Source organism: Bubalus bubalis, chromosome 1 (genome assembly GCF_019923935.1).
Source record: "Bubalus bubalis isolate 160015118507 breed Murrah chromosome 1, NDDB_SH_1, whole genome shotgun sequence".
Taxonomy (NCBI): domain Eukaryota; kingdom Metazoa; phylum Chordata; class Mammalia; order Artiodactyla; family Bovidae; genus Bubalus; species Bubalus bubalis.
In genome coordinates, this window is record NC_059157.1 from 128,278,460 (window position 1) to 128,300,242 (window position 21,783).

The following is a 21,783-nucleotide window of genomic DNA, read 5'->3' on the forward strand; positions in this document are numbered from 1 at the left end:
CAGCTCTGGAAAGGAGGCTGCCCACCTATCCAGACCCCTTCTCCAGAGGGAGCAGGCCATAAAGCAGAGAGGCAGTGAGCGTAATTGAATTCATGTTTAATAATTACAGGCACCGTGCCCCCCCTTCCCCCTGCCCAGGCAGCAGGGGTGGTGCAGGGGCTGGGGCATATGCCCCCAGCAGCGAGGACGGCAGTCCCAAGAGTGATTTTCAGAAAATAAAAAAGGACCCCAGGGGCAGGCGGTGGTGCCCCCCCCAAGACACACCAAATTTCAAGACTTTATATATAATATATCTCTGTGCCCCGGGGGGGGAGGAGAGGGACACCTGGCAGCATCTGGAGGGGGGGCCCCAGGCAGCCCCAAGCCATCCTGCCTCTTCAGCCACTTTATTAGCTCAGACAACATCGCACTACAGGCACCCACTGCCACCGCCGCCGCTGCTGCCGCCCCCCCTTGCAGTCCAGGCGGCTGGCTTGGCCATCCGAGTGTCCATGGGGCTCCAAGTCCCCGGCCCCACCCGCCCTCAGTTGTGGTCAGACTCCTCCTCCTCCGCCTCACGAAGCCACTTGAAAAAAGTCGTGACAGATTTTAGGGCCACGCCCTTGCCCTGCTGCTCAGCAGGGTCCTTGCTACTCTCCCAGCTATAGAAGGCGTCCTCCTTCACCACGTCCTCGTCATACAGCGCATCGAAGAACATCCCAAGCAGGTCTGCAAGCAGGCAGAACAGCAGTTAGAGGCATGCTATCCATAAGCACCCCATCCCACCGCCCAGGAATCCCACCCCTAAGCTCCACTGTTGAAACAAGGCCCAGACCCAACATGCTGACATTTGTGTGTCTAGCCATTCCAGAGTGACTAGGTCTCTGACACCATGCTAATCTCATGATCTAAAACACTGGTTGGCGAGAATGAGTCACTTGGCCAAAACGTAAAACCTGCCCAGCCTCACCTCAGCAGCTTCAAGCTTCTCCACTCATGATATATTTATTTAATGGGGAAAACTGCAGAATTGGTACTCCTGAATTTGAGGAATCACAAAAGGCTGAGACGTATCTCCCACAAAAGTCAAGGGTATAACCTGGAACATTCACTGACCCCACCCCGGCCCCATTTTACAGGTTCTGTCAAACTTGACCCTAATTTTCTCTTACTTTCCACACATCTCCTGAACATATATCCACCCCGTCTCTGGCCTTGACACTTTTAGGTGTGATGTATCCTTTGCCAGGAACATTGTTTCTCTTGTCACCTTTTATCACCTTCCTAGTGAATTCCTTTAGGCTCAACTCAAGCACCCTCTCTGCTCTGCTGCTCCCTCACCCCCAGCTTTCCGTCAGCCTTCCAAAGCACTTATACAACCCTGAACATAATCTATTCCATTCCCCACATGCACTGCCAGTCTTTCCAAAGAAAACAGTACATTCTTAAAAGCAAAAGGAGGTTGAGAAGTTGATTTCTTTTGAATACAGCATAGAATTTAGAGTCCAGGCCTCAGTGAAACACCAACTGAGCCATCTAAGAGAAACTCCAAGCCAGGATGTTCCTCAGGCACACACCCTCAAAGCCACAACCGAGGCTATGGACAGCCTCCAACCCCTATCCCTCAGCAATGGCAGCAACTGATCACTTATCCCAAACTTGTTTTCCAAACCCTATGCATACGTATCCCAGTGACTCTACACAATCAATTTATCCACCACTCTGCCCCATATTTATTAAGCCCAAGCTTCTCCCACCTAAACACTAAAAGCCTCCTTTTAACACCTACTATCTCTTCACACCCAAACAAAATAAGATCTGTCTTTTGACAAGAGATTAGTTGAATTCAAACATTTCTTCTAGGGACTACCCTGGTGGTCCAAAGGCTAAGACTGCCATGCTCACAATGCAGTCAGCCTGGGTTCAATCCTTGGCCAGGGAACTAGATCCCACCAAGCTATAACTAAGACTTGGCTCAGCCAAATCAAATAATCAAAGTACTGAAAAAAAAAAATTTGTCTGCACTTGCTATTTTCTTCCTGATTCAGGGGAGTATTACCCTGTCCTTTCCAATCCAGATCCTGTCCCCTGCTTTACCAAATACTGTTTCTGCCAGGGTAGCCTCCATGTTTTCACATACCAGAGGCCCTAATTTTCAGATCTGTTCAAGCAGCATCTAGCATTATAGACCATTTCCCTCTCCTAATATGCCCTGTGCCTCCAGAAATGGGCCTTCAGCCCTGACCTCTTCCTCTCCAAATCAGATACCCAGGTAGCTGCCTACCTACCTGACATCTCTGATCATCCCCACCAGGACCACAAACTCAGTATGACCAAACTCAACTTGATCCAGTGGTCACTACTGCCCAGTAAATGACATCCCCACTATCATCTCACCTGTTAAAACCATCCTGGGAGTCATATATGACTTCCAATCTCTTTTCTATCCCCAGGCCAGTGTGTCTTGAATCTGCCCACCCCTCTCCCATCCCCATTTCCACCAGAGAGGCTGAGCCACTACCAATACGCCCCAATCAGCCAGCCAATCTAGCCACATTCACCCCACTCCAAATCACTCTTCCCACTAATGGCCAAGATGATCTAAACACTAAAAAAGAATTTTTAAAATCCTTGCTTAAAATTCCACAAAGGCCGGTTTTCCTGTCCTTAGGCTAAAGCCCCAAACTCATCCCATGGTTTACAGAGTCCTGCATGACCTGGCCACATCCATCTCTCCACCCTACCTGCCTCACATACAACTGGCTGCTGTGCTCTTCCACACTGGCCTTCCTTTAAGTTTTTACCTTGTATCATGTTTTCAACCTCAAGGCCTCCCTTTACATATACAGTTCATATACATATATGTCTCCCCTTCTACTTTGTCATTTAAGTCCCCATGTATCAATTCCCACTCATTCCCTCTGACTAGGTAAATTCTCCCAGAGTATCCTGCAGGACCCATCTTCCAACACTTACCCAACTCCATGCTCATATGGGAACTATGTTTGACTTAATCACTGTTAATATCCCAACCCCAATGCCCTGACACACAGTGCGTGGCAGGAGTACATCCTCAGTCACGCAAGTCGTGTCTCTTTGTGACACCACACACTGTAGCCCTGCAGACTCTCCTGGCCATGGGATTATCCCAGCAAGAACACTGGAGTGGTTGCCATTTCCTCCTCCAGGGGATCTTCCCCACCCAGGGATCGAACCCATGTCTCCTGCATTGCTAGGCAAATTCTTTACCTACTGAGCCACTGGGGAAGCACAAAACAGGCAGTCAATTAACCTTCAAGGCCAAGTCTAACTCCTTCCACTTGTCAGTAAGGAAACAGTGTTGGAGAGAAAAGGACTCAATCATGAGAATATTTTGCTCTCCAGGGACCACCCACTTTTCTTCGGTTGAGACCCTTTCCACCACTGCCCCGCTACGGTCTGGTAGTTCCTCCATCCCACCCACCCTCACCATCCCCGTGGCCTGGCTCTTACTAGGGGGCTGGTCTAAGGTCACTACAAGGGCCTGGAGGGCATAGAGCGCCTGCAGCTCCTTCTGCTCGTCACATAGGTATTTCTGTAGCAGTTTCGCTCGTGCTTTCAGCACTGCAACATCCACTCGGAGAGAAGACTCAACTATAGGGAGAAAGACAGGGGTAAGTAGAATAATGCACCCTCAGCCTGGTTCAGAACCAGAGGTAAAGACCAAAACCACCCACCCTTGCCCCACCAACTCCCTGGCTCCTCTTACAGATAATTGCAGAATAGCAGACAGTTGTCATAAGGGCTCGAACTAATGTGTTGGATGTCACCTGCTGCTCGTTCAGGTTGGCCTGTGCAGGAGAAAGAGAAACAAATGGCTCAAAAGTTCTAAATTATGCCTGGAAGGCTCCATTCTTATTGCCTCCACCAAGCACCACCTTCTCTCGCTCGCTCTCTCCACGCCAGTCTCAAGGAGAAACATACCTCTATCCAGTCCAACACCCGCTGGTTACTGCTGCCCTCCTGCAGCAGCTTCTCCAGCTGCCTGCGCAGCTCCTCAAAGGAGAACAACCTCTGGCCTGGGGCTTCTGACTCCTCTCCCAGGGTATACTCCACCTTCTGCAAGCAGAAAGGCCCACAGTCGGGAGGTAAACGCATCACATGAGATAACAGAAGAGAAGAAGACTGGCCGGCCCCAAGTGCTAGAGTCCACCCAAGTCTAGCCACAAACCTGCGCAGTGACAAAGGCACTGACATCCTGGCCTTCAGGCAGAAATTCCTTCCAGCTGAGTCCAGCCTCTCGCCACAGCGTCCCCACCTTTTTAGGACCCTGGAAAACATTAGACCAACTCATTAGACAACTCTCATTCTCTCCAAGAATCTAACAGCTTCACAAATATCATCTAACAAATGCATACTGTAATCTCACCAGACACCTGCAAGCAGCTCAGGATGCTAAGATACTGAATGGGAACAGTGCATCCATGGCCACAGTCTAGTACCAAGCACAGACATCAGTCAAATAACCATCCAGTCACGAGAAGTTACCTACCACAATGCTATGAGACTCAGGAGATGGCCTGAGAGCCTCTAGGAAAAGGTCAACTAGGTCACAGGACTCTCAAAGAATTACTGGACCACAAAAGGTAAACAACCAAATCAAAATACCTCATCCAAGCCTTCCACACACATCTACATTTCTTTCTAAAATAGCTTAGTTTTTCATTATTGCAAGTAACAAAGCTTATGGGAGAGAACAACCTCTAATAAGTATTCAGCTTCGAAGTCCAGAAAAATTTAGAAGCAGATGTAACCCCAACACAAATCAGAAAACGGCAGTCTTTTGAGTTCATTTTCTCTAAGGGGCAACAGATTCTGAAGCCATGGCAGTTTTACAGCAACATATTCAGGATGATGTCATCAACTCTTGACAAAAGTACTTCATGGACTTTAAAAAACGTCCCTCTTAACACCATTAAAATCGAGTTGTCTCACAGCTGACATACATTTTTAAAATAAGACCGTAAGTTTTTTCTTTCTTAGCAGTGCATAAATGTCACAAAATCCATGGCACCTTGGAGTCAATGAAATACTACTAGATCAATACGTTTTTTCTTTTGAATTATTATTCTATACTTCTTAGAAACTATCTGGTATACATTTTTACCTAAAAGAATATGAAAGGACAATTTCTCTCTGATTCAAAGACTCATTCCTCCATGTTCCAGAGCTGAACTCTCTTAAAACTGTATTTCCCGACATCTCACCACCACTAAGTACCACAGACAACTTGCCCTTCCAGTCATTTCACCTTTGTATTTGCTAGTCAGTTAACTTTAATAAAGCAGTTTCTGTCGTGAACATTACCAAACAGACACCCCTTTGCAATTTCACAGTACTTTGCCCAGTATGTGGTCAATGTTCTAAAAGAGGCTAGCTGAATGAATTAACTCATCAATCAAAGGCCTAGGACCTTGTGCTCAGTTGCTCAGTCCTGTCCAACTCTTTGCCACCCCATACTGTAGCTGCCAGGCTCCTCTGTCCATGGGATTTTCCAGGCAAGAATACTGGAATGGATGGCCATTTCCTTCTCCAGAGGGCCTTAAATTTCTCATTCTCCTCCAGCCTTGGCCAGAACCTACTATAGGAACTGGTCTGAGCAAGAGTGCCAGCCTCACCATTTTCCCTCCCAGGTACCAACCCAGCACCATGCATCCTGAAAAAGGACCATGAGGCTTCAGGGTCACCACAAGCAACCAAAACCACATGGTGGGAAGAGACGTCCTAAACAAACCACCTCTGAAAGGCTCACTCACCATGCTTTTGCACAGGAGCCCCAGGATCTCCAGCAACAGGGAAGCAGCCTTGCCCAGGGGTCTCAGAGGTTTTGTTATTTCCCTATAAGATAAACATTCCGTTGTTAAATTAGCCTCCCACACACTCTCAACATACTAGCCCATCGGTTCCTAAATCCAGGGTTCTGACCCACCACGCCTCCTTTCTCTCTCCTTCCTATCTTTACCTCCCCTGAATTCCACCAGAGGGGGCTTACCTGAACAGCTCCCCCATTGGCACCCCACCTTCCTGCAGAATGGGCGTTATCAATTCTGCTAGGTAGAGCCACACATGAGGGATGTCAATTTCCATGTCTTCAGCCAACTCTAGAATTTCATATAGCCTGCATAGGGAATTCAAAGTCAGGACCTTCTAAGACAAGCCTACACTCCTTTGTTGCCCTCCTTTTGGGGCAACAAAGGCATCGCTAAAAGGATCAACTGCAGGACCCTCCTCAGGAACATTTCCTAAACACGGGGCAATTATCTCACACTAAGTGAAAGTCGCTCAGGCATGTCCAACTCTTTGTGACCCCATGGACTATACAGTCCATGGAATTCTCCAGGCCACAATCCTGGAGTGGGTAGCCTTTCCCTTCTCCAGGGGATCTTCCCAACCCAGGGACTGAACCCAGGTCTCTCGCTTTGCAGCAGATTCTTTACCAGTTGAGCCACAAGGTAAACCCAAGAATACTGGAGTGGGTAGCCTATCCCTTTCTCCAGCAGATCTTCCCGATCCAGGAATCAAACTGGGGTCTCCTGCATTGCAGGTGGATTCTTTACCATCTGAACTATCAGGGAAGCCCTATCTCACACTAAGGCCACCTTCTCCTTAGAGCTCACCCCCAACCATGCCAAAACTTATGTTGACCAGAATGGCTGAGGAGCCTACACTCTTATTCAAGGTTCATGGGTCCTATGAAGGAGAGAAAGGTATGAGAAGGTAAGAACGGGAGGCCTGCAGAGACCAGTCATACCCTTGGTAGTACTGAGCAGTGGAGAGGTGCCCGGCACAGAGCAGCTGGTGCAGCAGCCGGCCCATGTGCTCCCGCGTGATGGCGCTGCGCTCCAGCGTGGACTCGATGCCGTGCCGTACAAAGATAAAGAGCAGGGAGGGCGAGGCCAGCTCCTGCACGCACTGCACTGCCTCCTGCAGGGGCGCAGGGCACAGAAGGGAGGCCAGTCACTGTGTGGCTCAGACCCTCCACCCCTGCCTGTCAGCACAGGCCATCCACCTTGTCATCCCTCACTCAGACCGCTCTCACGGCTTACCTTCATGTCATTGAGATGGAGGTACTCCTCAATGATGGCCCTGGATTTCTTCTCCAGCTCCTCTTCAGAGAGTGCAGCCTTCGGGGGACTCACCGGGGGGAGGGCAGCTTCTCGCTTCACTGAGCGGAGAAAAACATATCACAGATTCATCAATTCCCGTCTTCCTAGCAAACAGGGTCTGAAGCCCTGAAGACACTGTCTGGGGACTGGTTGGTCCCAAACCAGCCCACACTCTTCTCTTCCCCTCCCCCGGCCCCTTACCTGCTTCCCGCCCGCGGTCCCGATCCTCCGTGAGGCTAGCTGCCTTGCGTAGTCCATCAGGCTGAGAGGGCCGCTCTCTACTCCGTTCCTCCACTTCCTTGCTGAAGCTCCGCTTGGTGGTGGGTGTCCGGGCGCGATCAAGCCGGTCACCACGGTCACCTCCCCGTTCACTCCGCTCTAGGCGGTCTCCCCGGTCCCCAGCTTTCTCACCTCGTTCCCGGCTCAAGCTACTCCTGGAAGACAGACAGGCACATCGTCTCTCACCTGTACTGCCCAGGTGCGCGCCTGTTTTAACTGTCAAACATGCTGAGCAACTGTCCGGCCTTGTTCGTGGCAGCAGGAATACACCCCAACTCAGTCAGGAGCTCTGAGCATTACAGGTGTTAGGAATTCCTGTGTTAGCAGCCAAAACCCAATGAGCATTCTCAGTGTGATGAACAGAGACACCGAGGAAACCTCACCTCTGCACCACTCGTCTGTTGTCTGTGCTTTCTGTTGGTACTGCTTGTTGAAGGGCTGAGAAGCGATTCAAGGTACTAGTAGCTGGACGAGCAGCTTCTGATGCTGGGGAAGCAGAAAACTCAGATTAAAGACACCTGGTCCTAGTTCTGGCACGAAGGTAGTTCAGTCCCTAGTCCCGAGTACACACCACCTGTATGATCTAACCACTCTGCAGTCAAAGCCTCCCATATAGACAAGGCTCTGCCCTCAAGAGCTGAAAAACCACCCAGCTGTTGACAGTGACAGTAGCCTCCATACCTGCATCGGAGGGCTTGGCTCCTGAGCCTCCACTGCTACCCTTGCCCCAGCTCAATCGGCCTCCAGGTGCAAACAGCTGGTTATTAGAATCAATGGAGCCAGGCTGAGGAAGGAAAGGGAGCGGAGAGTCATGGGTCTGATCCAGTCAAAGCCCCCAGCCAGCCCCCACCACACAGAGCCACAAGCGGCCTAGACCAGTAAATAGTTCAGGCCTTACGCAGACCATACGTTTCAACTAGCTGACTGCCACTGTAGCACAGGAGCAGTGGCAGACAGCACTTACAAGGCAGGACTGTGGTTCTGTGCCAAACCCTTAAAGACACTGAAATTTACATTTTATAAAAATTCTTGTCACAAAGTATCACTTTTTTCCTCCATTAAAAAAAATGTAGAAAACTCTCAATTGTAGCTTGTGGGTATATAGAAGCAGGGAATGGCTGGATTTGGTATGCATGTCAGGGTGCTAATCACTGGTTCAGACCAATGTGAATTCACTCCCTAGAGACAACAGTCCTGCCCAGTAATCGAACTAGTTGGTCAAAGGGGGAAAACTCAAGTTGTCACCTTCCCAACTTCAGAAAGCAAGGGGACTAAGATCCAAGCCTATGCTTAAGGCCCGTCTGACCACTCTTTTATTCTCCCATCACTGACCAACACCCCTTCCAACATATACACCCCTACCTTCGTGATCTTAGTGAGTCGAGAAGTGTCAATAGGGCGGCTGCCCTTGCTGATGGGTACTGTGTTCCAGCCACCATCATCCACAAGTGGAAGGCCACGGCCTGGAACAACAAGGAAAGCATGGTGGAATGATAACTAAGTCCCAGCAACCCTGTTCTGGAGAGCTGCCACCAGCCTTCCTTCCTCAGATCCTCAGTTCCATCACGGGGTCTCAGTGGCCCAGACACGTGGCACTAATAAGAAGTCATCAGTGGAAAGCACAACCCCTCACACTGTCCCCCCTCAGTCCCAGCCTCAAACTCACTGATGGGTGGGCCTGGAGGGCCACCCCGACGCTTGTCGCTGCCCTTGGCCATTAGCTGCTGCACTTTTATGTGCTCCCGATGCTCCTCCATCTCAGCTTCCTTGTGGATTTGGTCAATTGTCTTGGGCCCCTGGTCCCCTCGGCGTGGCACCCAGTTGCTCTGTGGGACAGGCCAGTCACAGGGTAATTACATCAGAGAAGACCAGACCAGTGGCAGGAAGTAGGGGCTGTGGGGTCAGAGGCAGCAGACTGACAGTGGGCAAGAGGGAACACACACCTTTCGCAGATCCAGCACATCCTGCAGCATAAAGCGGATCCGGGATGAAGTCTTCTTTTCCTTAATGATTTTTTCCATCTGGTTGAAATACTGATCCATCCGGGGCTAGCAAGAAGCAAAGAGATCAAGGTCACCTGCAGCTACAGACCCCGCCCCTCCTCAAGCTTTCAGCCCCACCACTGCAGCTCAGGGGCACACAGTGCCATGCCGATGCAACAGCTGGGAAGGGTTCTGGTCAGTGTGTGGCAGACCCCACGTGCTTCAGCCTGGCCTCACCCATACCCCGGGACCCCTACCTTGGCCTTCTCAAAGTCCAGGTCTTTGCCAATGGTGGTGAGCAGACGGCAAAGGCATTCAAGGGACTCTTCATCGTGGTTCTTAAGTAGTTTAACCACACAGTCATGCATGATTGCCTCTGTTAACATCTTCAATTTGAACAACTCCCCGATAAACTTGATATTCCCTAATGAGCGCCGCCGGGCTATGTCTCGAGCCTCTTCCAGCTCTTCTTTCAGGCGTCCCCGTTCCTCTGCCTGCCGGTCATAGGACAGGGGTCATGTCAAAAAGACACCAGCCACTCAGTTAAAACCTTCCCTCCACTACCTGGATTCCTAAACCTAGCACTAAGCACTCACATTCTAAGGCAGAGAACCCTCCAAATACCACTATCCCCACTCCCACTTCTGCAGCTGAGGAGCGACTGGATGAAGTAGTGGAACTGGGAGGGGAGTTTCTCTCACCGTAGCAGCTTCATCCATCTCTTTTTGCTTCTTCTCAAAAACCTCATCATCATCTTTGTCTTTTTCAAACTCCTTCTGACATCGATTTAACAACAGTTTTCGGAAGTTCACAGTCACTGTTGGCTTTTCTGTAGTGGGCACTTTCAGCTGTACGTCAAAGAGAACGTCACATTCAGACCAGTCGAGGGCAGGGCAAGGAAAACCCTCCAAAAGTCTTCAACTACGTGACCCCTGAAGACCTCTGGCCCGGCTCTGCCTCCTTCTGGCTGCCACCACCAGCATAGGATAGAGGAGAACCAAAAAGCTGGACTCAGAGGCTTAGGAAGAGAAGTGAGAACTAGACCACAAAGCTTAGAGAATGGTGGAAACTAACCGCCATGAGGCAGCGGCACATGTTGGCATAGGCCACGGAGAAGTTGGGTTCTGAAATGGCCTTCTCGAAGATGAGGTCAATGACCCCTTTGAGACGTTCCTCGGTATCGATGGCTAGCTGCGTCACCTGCTTCATCAGCTGCTGGAACATCTGGGGTGTCAGCTTATTCAAGATGGAGCGCACCCTGCGGAACAGGTCCTGGAGGAGAGAGGGAACAGACAAGACATAGAATCCAGTGACGTGTTCAGGGGCTGCCGGGAGGCGGGGGAGAGGGCCGTGGGGACTCGGATAGGTGCTAGTGATGAGAATGGCCAGAAGCAGAGGTCAAGGCTGGCTCAGAGGGTAGACCCTGAAGAGAACTGGAGACCAAGGCACAACTTGCAGGTACCTGGGTTTTGCTGCCATCAGCATCCTCTTCTCCTCGGTCCTTATCAGCCGCCGTCCGCTTGCTACTGGGTTTCCAGGCCTTTTCTGCTTTGTTCAGCTTTATATCTTCGGTCATTGACACTGTGGCAATGATCTTGCGTGGTTCCTTTCGGGGGCCCTGCTGAGATCGCCGGGGTCCCAGGCCAGCCTGCTAAGCAAGGAGCGGGGACAAAAGACAGGGAATTAGTCAGCACAACTACCACCATCGCCCACATCTCCAGGGCAGACTTCTCCCCACCCCTCAATGAGATACAGGGGCCAACACCCCCAGCGCATCCCTTGCCAGACCCACTCACCGGCCCTCGGGGCAGCTCCCCACCTGGCCCACCCCTCGGGGGCCCACGGTTGCTAAGGGCTGGTCGGCCAAGGTTGGCAAAAGACGGAGTGAAGTCTGGGCCACAATTTATGCCCTGAAGTCTAGAGGGGTCCAGCGGTCGCAATGGTGTTTTATTGGCCTGTGAAAAAGACAGAGAAGGTATCAGAAACAGGACAGGGCTAGCTACTGACCACTCTTTCAGAACCTCTGGCTCCTCCTCAGTCAACCAACCAGCATAAACTTACTCTCTCTCTCAGGCCTACCAACCTTATCCAACACCACATCACTAATGTGGGGCAATCCCTCAGGCTTCTGCATACTGGCAAAGATGAACTGAAAGCCAAGCAGGAACTCTCGGTCATAACGCTTTTTCTCCTCAAGGTTTAGAGGCTTCCACTGATCTGCAAGGAAGACAGGATGAAGCAATCACACTGCTCTCTCCTGGATCCTGACAAGCATACTCAACCCTTCTCACCCTTTCTTTCCACATACCTGACTTATATTCATACTTCTGTTCCCCTGGCTGGATATTCTCTGCATTTTGAATCTTGTCTTCCTTTGAGTCCCAGGTCTCCTCTCCTTCCTCAGGCCGCAGGGGCACACTGCTGCCCTCAGGCTCTGGGCTGGGATTGCTGCCTGCAGGAGGCTGATTTTCCACCTCTGGTACCCCTGGGTTCGCCTGGAACCATTGCACATTCCGTTTTGGTTGCACTGTCTCCACTGTTCCACATCCACACTCTGCCCTGCTCCCTCCACGTTCTGCTCCCTTACCTCCTTGAAGGCATCTAGAAGGTCTCCTACAGCCTCCTTCTTATTGAGCTCCTTAATTTTCCGTCTCCTCTTTGGCACAGACACTGCCACTATTTGGGGGGGAGGAGTGAGAATAACTTAAGGAGTACCCCAACCTCTGGGAAAAATAAAAAGAGGCCACTGTACAATATTCGCTTTTTTTGTCACATCCTCTCTCAACTTATAATTCCTCAATCTAGCCCTTGAGAGTTCCATTACAGGGCTTCTATGACCCAGACACAATGGCCCAAGAGGTCACCCATCAAAAAAGGAAAAAGCACACCCAGCCTGCCCCACCTCCACCATCCAGCAGCACCTTACCTTGGGTGGCTACTGCCACCTCCAAATTCTGGGATAGGTGGGCTGGGACAGGGGTGCTCTCTGGGGGGAGAGGTTCATCTCCTCCCTTCTCACCCTCAGCTTCTCCTTCCTCTTCCTCTTCTTCCTCCTCCTCCATGTCCTCCTCCTGAGCAGGGGAAGCCACTGGAGGAGCCACAGCTGGGGCAGCAGGAAGGACAGTGGGGGGAGTCACCGACACTACAGCCTCCTTGGCCTGTTCCTCAGGTTCACTGACTGGGCTTAAGTCCACAGGTGGTGGTGAAGGGGCTCCGTTGAGTAGTTCCTCAGGTTGGGCAGTTGGAGCAACAGGCATGGGGGATTCAGAGGGACAAGCTGGAGGAGGGAGAGGGGCAAGCTCTGGGCTTGACTCCACCTCTGGTTCCAAATTCTCAGATGGGACTGTGCCATTAGGCTCAGGAAGAATTTCCACCTTGTGAGATGCCAGGGGGCTGGGAACCTGGAGAGGACTGGAAGAGAACTCAGATTCTGGAACTGGTTTGCTCAGCGTCACTTCTACTTCCAATATGGGTTCAGCGAGGGGAGTGGGTTCTGGAGAGAGGCAACACGGCTCCCCACTTTCACGGGGCGTGGGGGTTGATTCTTCTACAGACATCTGCATCATCCCTGTTGTCATTGTGTCCCCGGGAACAGAGAGGACTGCGAGATTAGGCTCAGACCCTGGTTCCAAGACTGGGGGTGGTGATGGGGTTGGAGAAGGTGATGAAGGCTGGGATTCTGAAGGGCTGTGCTCTGGGCCAGGCAGCCCTGGCCGCTCCCCAATGATTGCTCCCTGCGACCGGTCATCTGCACCATAGGAAGAACAGGTAATTAGAGGCAAGTCCTTCCCCGTGATTGTTGTTCCTCCTCCCAGCCAAGCATTCCCAACCTAATAGCCTCTCCTACACATACCAATCTTCTCCCCTAGGTCTTTTTCATTCCCACTCAAAATCCATCTGCCTTTAAATACTACTACTTGAGACCTAAGTCATTCTTCTCAGACATTTTCAACAGCCACACTCCTTTTCCCCTTAAAAGCCATGCCCCACCTGCTTACTTACCTGGCCGGACGACGACAGCAACCTGGGGTGTCTCCCCATTAGCCTGAGGCTCCAGACCGCCTCCCGTCTGCAGGACACAAAGGGTTACCAAGTTTGCCCTGAAGAGTCCCACAACCCTGCTACAGCCATTTCTACTTTAGCTGCCTAGAAATCCAGGAAAGCAGGGAAATAAGTCCCTTAGTTGAAGAAAAAGATCAAGGGACCTGGGAATCCAGGGAAGAACAGCCATCCCAGTCAGGGCATCACTCAAAAGCCAGACAGTACCTGGGGAGGTGTGGGTGTGGAGGCAGTGCGGGCCCCAGACATGATCTCCTCCGTGATATCCTTCCCTCCTTGGTTTGGGTCTCGAATTCGGATCTGGGGAAAAAAAGCTACGGGCTAAGTGGGAAACAGAAGCAGCCCACCTCTCCACCCTGCCCCGCTCCTAAGACTCCAAGCCAACCCCCCACCCCCCACCGGAAAGCAGGTGGGTGGGCGCCAGAAACCCTGTGAGTTCTACTGTCAACCCATCCAGCTGCTCTTGTAGTCTCTGCCCTGGCCCCCACCCCTAAGACACTCTTGACCTCACAGAGCAGATACGTACATCACAATGCCCCTCCCTCCCTTATCCCTGCCCCACCAGTCCCCAAGAAGTGGCTGCATGCCTGGGGGCCCAGGACCCCCATCTAGCACCCATCCGGCTCACTTGTGGCTAGTCTGCCTGATCTCTGGGGGCAGGGCCCAGATCCAGTGGGTGGAGCCAGGGTGACTCAGCGGCTTCCCCAGCCCTGGCACCCTATTCTGGGCACCACGCCCAGGGCTTGAGGACTGAGCAGAGGCGGAGGCCTCAAGAGCTTCCAGGACTGGGGGGTGGGGACACAGAAAACAAACCATTTTCAAGGCAAGCCACCAGAAACCCAAAACCAAACTTAGATGTTATGGACAGAGAACCCAGGTCTCTCAAGAATTTCCCTACCAGACACTTCAATCTTCTAGTGAGCTTCTTCTATACTGAAATCGTAGTACCTTACAAAGAACCTGAGCATTTCACACATCCCCATTCTCTGCCTCCTCTCAGGTGAAGATCTCCCTCAACTTCCGGCTCCCTGACCCACAAAGTGCCTGACCTTGATCCTTGCTTTCCCAGATGTCCTACAACCCCTTGCTGCTACTCACCGTCTTCCGCTCCCTCTTGGGAGCAATCTGGGGTGGCTGGTTCATCAAAACAGGTGGGGGAGCCACACCAGTGGGAAACTGCTGCACACCCTGGGCTGGGTAGTAAGCGCCAGCTTGGGGGAGGGGGGGGGACAAGGAAAGGAGAATAGTGGCAGGGTCAGGGCCCAACCACATACAAATGCCTGCTGGAGCACAAATGCCTCCCAGCCCCTGGAGAACCTCTCATCACCCACAACCGGCCCCTTACCCTGCCCCACCCTCCTCCCCAAGGGAATTAGGTGTCTGTCAAAGCTGGGGAACCAGTCTGAACTGCGTTTACAAGAATTCCTAACACTGACACACACACCCCTTGTAGGCAGGCACTCCTTCCCCACCACACACCAGCTACTATGTCTGTTCCTCTTCTACCCCATAAGGTAACATGGGTGCATCCCACCCCCAGCAAACACACACATACACTCTGAGAGAGCAGCAACTACTTAACCTGAAACAGAATCAGGTCTTTGGCTGGGAATGATAAAAACAGATTTGCCAACCCTGTTCCATTCAACCTGAGTCCAATTCCAGTCTCCAGCCCTCTGCTAAGGGGCAAGGAAACAAAAAGTAACATTATGAACCAGGCCCAGGATGAGGAAAATTCCTTAAAGCAATGGTCTCCAAAATGGGATACATTCTTTAATATCATCCATAACCTCCACTTGTTTTTGACAAGCAACATTAAGTGTTATTTGTTTAAATTATGCATACGTATAACAAACAAAAACATACATGTATTAGAAGTACATACTCAAAATTTTTCCTGATGGTCAAAAAATTTTGGAAACCACTGCCATAAAGAACAGACTAATCCTTTCCTAGAATATAAATGAAAAACAGCTACAGAAACCTCCCAAATCCATGTTACATGGGCTCCCCCCAACCATGGAACAAGTGTCAGGGAATATTTACTGACAGGTCCTCAAACTAGCACCTGAACTATATTCCTTGATGTGGGGAGGACTCTACAACTCTCAACAATAGTGTAAAATCCTCTCGCCACCACCCCCCAATACTAGTTACATATTAGCACCAATCCTGACTACCGCTATCACTTTTAGAGCAAGAGACAGGCCTGGGAAGGGTCCTAGAAATTAGGCAAGTTTAAATGCTCCCTGGGACTCACTCTCCGACTTCAGACCCCGCTTACCGTAGGTCCCAAACTCTGTAGGGCTTGCACCTGGGTAGAAGCTTGGGGCTCCCGGCTGCACAGGATACTGCTGTGTCGGGACAACATATGTGGAACGGCCCTGATGGAGGGGAAGGGGGATAAGGAGGGGAGAGAAGGAGTTGAGGGAGCTATGAATACCACATCAGACTACAAAGAGAATGCAGGGCAAGACAGGACAAGCCAACTCTGGGCAATGACCAGAAGAAAGTCCCACCTCTAGAGGAGAGATGGGACTGGAGGATCAGGGTGGGGGGAGGTGGGGGAGCGGGGACAAGGTTGTGTGGCTTCAGCACCCAAGCCTCCAGCCTCACCTGTCCAGGGATGTAGTAGGCCCCCTGGGAGGCTGGGTAGGAGATCTGGGAAGGGATCATCATTACTTGGGATCCAGCAGGGTAGACATGGGCAGCTGGGCCAGGGCGGGCAGGGGCTGCACTCTGCACTCGGGAGGCTGCACTGCTCGGGGGCTGGGCCCGGCTAGGGTAGAAGTGCTGTCAGGAGGGAGGAAGGCAGTTGGCACTGGGCAGGGGAGGAAGTGGACAGCAAAATGGCCATTCCACTATGTCTCTAGTCTGGAGAGAAGTATCAGGGGCTTTGGAACATGGGACCAACACTGCCAAGACTCACTTGACCAACTGGATGGTTAAGTGGCCTCTTGAACTCACGTGTGCCCTCCAAACTCAGGTACACACTTTGCACTCGGTATATTTACTCCCTCCCTGCCATGCATACTCATGTCACCTCCTCCACGCTATCCTTCAGCAGAGGCTTCCTAACACCCAGATGCATCATGCCTAAGTAAAGCCTTTTTCAGCAGCATACTCCCCAGCATGCACTGCACCATCCTAAGGTACTGAGGAGCTAACTGCTAACATGCAAGTTTCCCAGTTCCCAGATACGCGCTATGCAAGATTTAGCCCCTAACATGCACTGGTCAGCCTCAGACTGAGGACCTGGACAACCAACAAGTCCCCACCCTGAGGAACCCCAGTCCCTGTGTCTAGCCCCTGACTAGGGAGGAGGGTAAGGGTGAGACCAGGAGAGAGTCCAGGATTAGCAAAGGGGTATTACCTGCAGAGACCTGAATCCTCCCTGAGAGCACATGGGGACAGGAAAGAAGAGAATTATCCCCAAGGTGATGAGGGGGAAAAAAATGAAAGAGGCAGGACAAGAATCCTCTCCCATTTAGTGAAGAAGAATTTAGGAATAGAGAAAGCTAAGAACCAGCTGGAATGTTTCTCTTCCCACAGTCCAAAGAGAAAGAAGGGATGAGGAACAGAGCAATGGCGACCTCCTAGTAAAAGGAGGAAATAGGAAAGCAGGAGTTGGCAGCAGGGCCCAAAGCGCTGCCCCCAGTTCTCAAGGCACCAGAACCCCTAGCAATGCCATCCCCACCAACAACATACTCCCCGAGGGGCCAGGCACCGTGAGTAATCAACAGTACAAAGTGCAGAGCCGCATAAAAGAATACATAGCAACTGTCAGGAAACCGGGGCAGGTACCAGGCCTCCAGAGTTTCCATCCTAGGCCCAAACTGGCCTAAGCTTTACATGGCTCCCACCCAGGCCCCCTACTCCCCTCCCCACAGCCCCTCACCTGGCGGGGCTGAGAAGGCGTGTTCATTTGTGTCGCTTGAGGCGTACTGAACACCACCGGTGCTGTCTGCCCCGGGGGAAACGCTGGCTGAAGGGGGGAGACCAGATTTCAGCAAGAGGGGAAACCCAGGTGGTGCAGAAACTCAAGCTGGTGAAGGGGAGCAGATCTGTGGCAAGAGCCTCAACAGTCCACATATACCCTCCCCATGACAGCCCCTGGGAACAGCCTGGGGGCCCTGTCTCAATTTGGCAGCAGGAAGCTGCACTTTGCCCTGACACAGAAGGGGGTGGGAAAATCCAGAGGTTGGAACCTGTTCCTGACCCGGCTGCCTGGTCTCCCCAACCCCCACCCCAGTCCCTGTTAATTCCTTCCTAATTACCTGTGGGAGTCCAGGGGATGGGGCAGGTGGGGGGCCTGTGGGCTGTGGAGCTTTGTTCATTTCATTTGGTGCCACATCAGGGTCCCCCCAGCACCTGTTGGGAAAGAGTGGGGCTCAGAAGAGGAAAGGGACACAAACTTAAGGCAAATGGAGTGGGGGAGGGGTTAAAGCAAGGGCTGGGTCCCACAATGAGGCCGGGAGGCGCCAAGGGGGTAAAGGAACATTAAAGACCCAGCTTACGTCCCCACCAACACCCTGTCAAACCCTCACCACCTCCAACCACCCCCCGATCTGCTGAAACAGCCCTTCACTCACCCCCTCGGTTAAGAACAAATCCACGGTGCGGCCTACAGGTTCTGGGCATCCGAGGGCCTGGGGTTGGGAGGTGAGGGGTATCAACCTGGCTCCGCGGGGCCCAAGACCAACCAGACCGGAAATTCCAGGTCTCGCTGGCACCAGGCTCCCGGATCACAAACGGAGCTAGCAGCTTCGGCCGTGGTGTCCCCACCCCCCACCAGGGGACACCGGGTTCGGGGCCTGGCCCAGGGGCACACGAGGCACGCCTGCCGTGGGTAGCAGCGGAGGCACCCACGCGGGGCCAGAGGCGAGGCCTGCCGCCGCCCGGCAGTGGAGGCAAGGAAAGGCGGCAGTCGGGCCGTAAAAGGCCAGGCGGGCGGCGGCCGAAGAAGAGCCGATTTGAAGCAAGTGAGGGTCGGCCCGGAGGGCGGGCGGGGCCGGGGGCTCCTCCCTGCCCGCCGCCGCCGCCTCCCTCCCCTGCGCCCTCCCTGCGCAGCGCCGGCCAGTGCCAAAGAACAACGTGTCACTTCCCGGCGGCCGGGCCGCAAAGGGGGGAGGGGGCGGCGGGCCGGGAGCCGCGGTGCCTGCGCCCGCGGGGCCTCCTCGGGTCGGGCCGAGGTGGCACTTAGCAGCCGGGGAACCCGGCGCCCTCCCGGCCTGCGGGGACCGCATATTCCGGCCCCGCGCTCCCCCACCCCCACCCAGCAGCCAGGCCGAGCCAGGCCGGGCACACGTGGGCCGGGGATCGGGCCCTGGCGGGCCGGGGCCCGGGCTTGGGCCGCGGGGCCAGGGCGCTGGGGCGGCGGCGCAGGGTAGCCGGTCCCGGCCCGGATGGTGGCGGATGCGGGGGGAGGGGGTGGGGGGGCCGGGTCGGGCCCGGACATGGCGGCTTTACCTTCAGTCTCCTTCAGTCCGCGCGGCCGAGCCCCACGCAGCCGCACAGACGTAGTCCACAACCATTTCCGGCTCCCCGCACGGATCCCGCTCGGCGGCCACCGCTTCTCCGCAGGCGCAGCCGGCGGCCCCACGTGACCGGCGCAGAGGGCGGAGCAGCGCCCGGCGCCGCGGAGCACATGGGATTTGCCCCGCCTTATCATGTGACAGCCACTGCCCGCCTCTTGTCCCCTCCCGAACTTTGGAACTCCCTGGCCGACCCGGCTCCGCGTCTGTGTTCCGCGATTCTTTGGTTCATTCATACTTTGAGCAAGCATTTATTGAGTGCATACTGAGTGCCAGGCGAAGTGCTGGCTGAGGGTTGAGAATACTGACATTAAAGACTCGGTCCCGCCGAAGTAAACCATGGACAAAAACGGAAAAAAATACAAATTAGGCAGCCTTTGAAAATAATGTAAATTAGATATAGAACTATTAAACTGGGTGTTACGCTAAAAGAATTGAAATATTCTAAGTAGGGAGTTAGATTTGTCTTTTATAAAGATCAGCCACTCCCAGGGAGGGACTAAAATCAGTCATAGAAAGTTCAAATAGTGATGGGATAAGTAAATCCAAGACCTCTCCCTGGCAGCCAAAAAATTTTGAACTGCCTGAAGGGACATACTAAAGCCAAAGCTACTTAGAGTCAGCCTGGATTTTAATCCAAATTTCTCTACTTACTCTCCTAGTGATGTACCTACTACTTACCTACTTAATACTTGTAAAATGGGAGTATTTGAAACTATGCAGTCTGGCTCAATTCTGAGCTTTTACCCACCCTGTTTTCACCCTATTGGATTGTGAGGTTTAAAGAAGTTAGTTCTTGTGAAAGTGCTTAAAACTGTGCCTAGGTATGTAGCAAAAGCTATTTTCTCTCTCTCCTTCCCACCCCACTCTTTGTATTCAAACACATATAATCTCAGAAAACATGTTGCACCAATGATGACCTTTGTGATTTCACTTAATCCTCACAATATCCTACAAAATGTATTACTATGCATTGTATTATTATCCCCATTGGAAAAGAAATGCAAAAAAGCAAAACGGCTGTCTGAAGAGGCCTTACAACTAGCTGTGAAAAGAAGAGAAGCGAAAAGCAAAAGAGAAAAGAAAAGATATAAGCATCTGAATGCAGAGTTCCAAAGAATAGCAAGAAGAGATAAGAAAGCCTTCCTCAGTGATCAATGCAAAGAAATAGAGGAAAACAATAGAATGGGAAAGACTAGAGATCTCTTCAAGAAAATTAGAGATACCAAGGGAACATTTCATGCAAAGATGGGCTCGATAAAGGACAGAAATGGTATGGACCTAACAGAAGCAGAAGATATTAAGAAGAGGTGGCAAGAATACACAGAAGAACTGTACAAAAAAGATGTTCACGACCCAGATAATTACAATGGTGTGATCACTGACCTAGAGCCAGACATCCTGGAACGCGAAGTCAAGTGGGCCTTAGAAAGCATCACTACAAACAAAGCTAGTGGAGGTGATGGAATTCCAGTTGAGCTATTCCAAATCCTGAAAGATGATGCTGTGAAAGTGCTGCACTCAATATGCCAGCAAATTTGGAAAACTCAGCAATGGCCACAGGACTGGAAAAGGTCACTTTTCATTCCAATCCCAAAGAAAGGCAATGCCAAAGAATGCTCAAACTACCGCACAATTGCACTCATCTCACATGCTAGTAAAGTAATGCTCAAAATTCTCCAAGCCAGGCTTCAGCAATACGTGAACCGTGTACTTCCAAATGTTCAAGCTGGTTTTAGAAAAGGCAGAGGAACCAGAGATCAAATTGCCAACATCTGCTGGATCATTGAGAAAGCAAGAGAGTTCCAGAAAAATATCTATTTCTGCTTTATTGACTATGCCAAAGCCTTTGACTGTGTGGATCACAATCAACTGTGGAAAATTCTGAAAGAGATGGGAATACCAGACCACCTGATCTGCCTCTTGAGAAACCTATATGCAGGTCAGGAAGCAACAGTTAGAACTGGACATGGAACAACAGACTGGTTCCAAATAGGAAAAGGAGTTCATCAAGGCTATATATTGTCACCCTGCTTATTTAACTTATATGCAGAGTACATCATGAGAAATGCTGGGCTGGAAGAAGCACAAGCTGGAATCAAGATTACCGGGAGAAATATCAATAACCTCAGATATGCAGATGACAGCACCCTTATGGCAGAAAGTGAAGAGGAACTCAAAAGCCTCTTGATGAAAGTGAAAGTGGAGAGTGAAAAAGTTGGCTTAAAGCTCAACATTCAGAAAACGAAGATCATGGCATCTGGTCCCATCACTTCATGGCAAATAGATGGGGAAACAGTGTCAGACTTTATTTTTGGGGGCTCCAAAATCACTGCAGATGGTGACTGCAGCCATGAAATTAAAAGATGCTTACTCCTTGGAAGGAAAGTTATGACCAACCTAGATAGCATATTGAAAAGCAGAGACATTACTTTGCCAACAAAGGCCCGTCTAGTCAAAGCTATGGTTTTTTCAGTGGTCACATATGGATCTGAGCGTTGGACTGTGAAGAAAGCTGAGCGCCGAAGAATTGATGCTTTTGAACTGTGGTGTTGGAGAAGACTCTTGAGAGTCCCTTGGACTGCAAGGAAATCCAACCAGTCCATTCTAAAGGAGATCTGTCCTGGGTGTTCATTGGAAGGACTGATGTTAAAGCTGAAACTCCAATACTTTGGCCACCTCATGCGAAGGGTTGACTCATTGGAAAAGATCCTGATGCTGGGAGGGATTGGGGGCAGGCGGAGAAGGGGACGACAGAGGATGAGATGGCTGGATGGCATCACCGACTTGATGGACATGAGTTTG

At 51.6% G+C, this 21,783-nt stretch overlaps 1 protein-coding gene and 1 non-coding gene across 7 annotated transcripts; both read right to left on the reverse strand.

The window, feature by feature from the left end:
* Positions 1–79: 79 nt before the first annotated feature.
* On the reverse strand, positions 80–19,065 carry EIF4G1 (eukaryotic translation initiation factor 4 gamma 1). Of its 6 annotated transcripts, none has more exons than XM_025287299.3 (33): positions 18,914–19,065; positions 18,037–18,093; positions 17,722–17,815; positions 17,343–17,429; positions 16,061–16,237; positions 15,729–15,828; positions 14,543–14,655; positions 13,652–13,744; positions 13,388–13,454; positions 12,312–13,133; positions 11,973–12,061; positions 11,694–11,880; positions 11,469–11,602; positions 11,182–11,340; positions 10,848–11,033; positions 10,460–10,657; positions 10,087–10,233; positions 9,643–9,879; positions 9,347–9,451; positions 9,070–9,229; positions 8,766–8,866; positions 8,085–8,187; positions 7,787–7,889; positions 7,326–7,558; positions 7,065–7,183; positions 6,770–6,942; positions 6,011–6,136; positions 5,775–5,856; positions 4,190–4,288; positions 3,943–4,077; positions 3,728–3,809; positions 3,472–3,612; positions 80–708 (listed from the first exon to the last, which is right to left on the reverse strand). In XM_025287299.3, the coding sequence occupies exons 3-33, from the start codon at positions 17,779–17,781 to the stop codon at positions 524–526; spliced, it is 4,803 nt and encodes a 1,600-aa protein (XP_025143084.3). In that variant the 5' UTR covers positions 17,782–17,815; positions 18,037–18,093; positions 18,914–19,065; the 3' UTR covers positions 80–523. The 6 variants fall into 6 exon arrangements, with proteins under 6 accessions (XP_025143084.3, XP_025143073.3, XP_025143095.3 ...); XM_025287288.3 differs by having other exon boundaries at positions 10,848–11,036; XM_025287310.3 differs by lacking the exon at positions 17,343–17,429 and having other exon boundaries at positions 10,848–11,036.
* Positions 8,946–9,021, reverse strand: LOC112587468. The gene has a single exon (XR_003111973.2). It is a non-coding gene; the product is annotated as a small nucleolar RNA SNORD66 (small nucleolar RNA).
* Positions 19,066–21,783: the final 2,718 nt, after the last annotated feature.

Coding starts and splice junctions, on each gene's coding strand:
- EIF4G1 (XM_025287288.3), bottom strand. CDS start 17,781: ATGAACAAAGCTCCACAGCCCACAGGCCCCCCACCTGCCCCATCCCCT. Junction 14,656..15,728: donor TACAGAGTTTGGGACCTACG/GTAAGCGGGGTC, acceptor CCCTCCCCCAAG/CTGGCGCTTACTACCCAGCC. Junction 7,184..7,325: donor GGACCGCGGGCGGGAAGCAG/GTAAGGGGCCGG, acceptor TTCTCCGCTCAG/TGAAGCGAGAAGCTGCCCTC.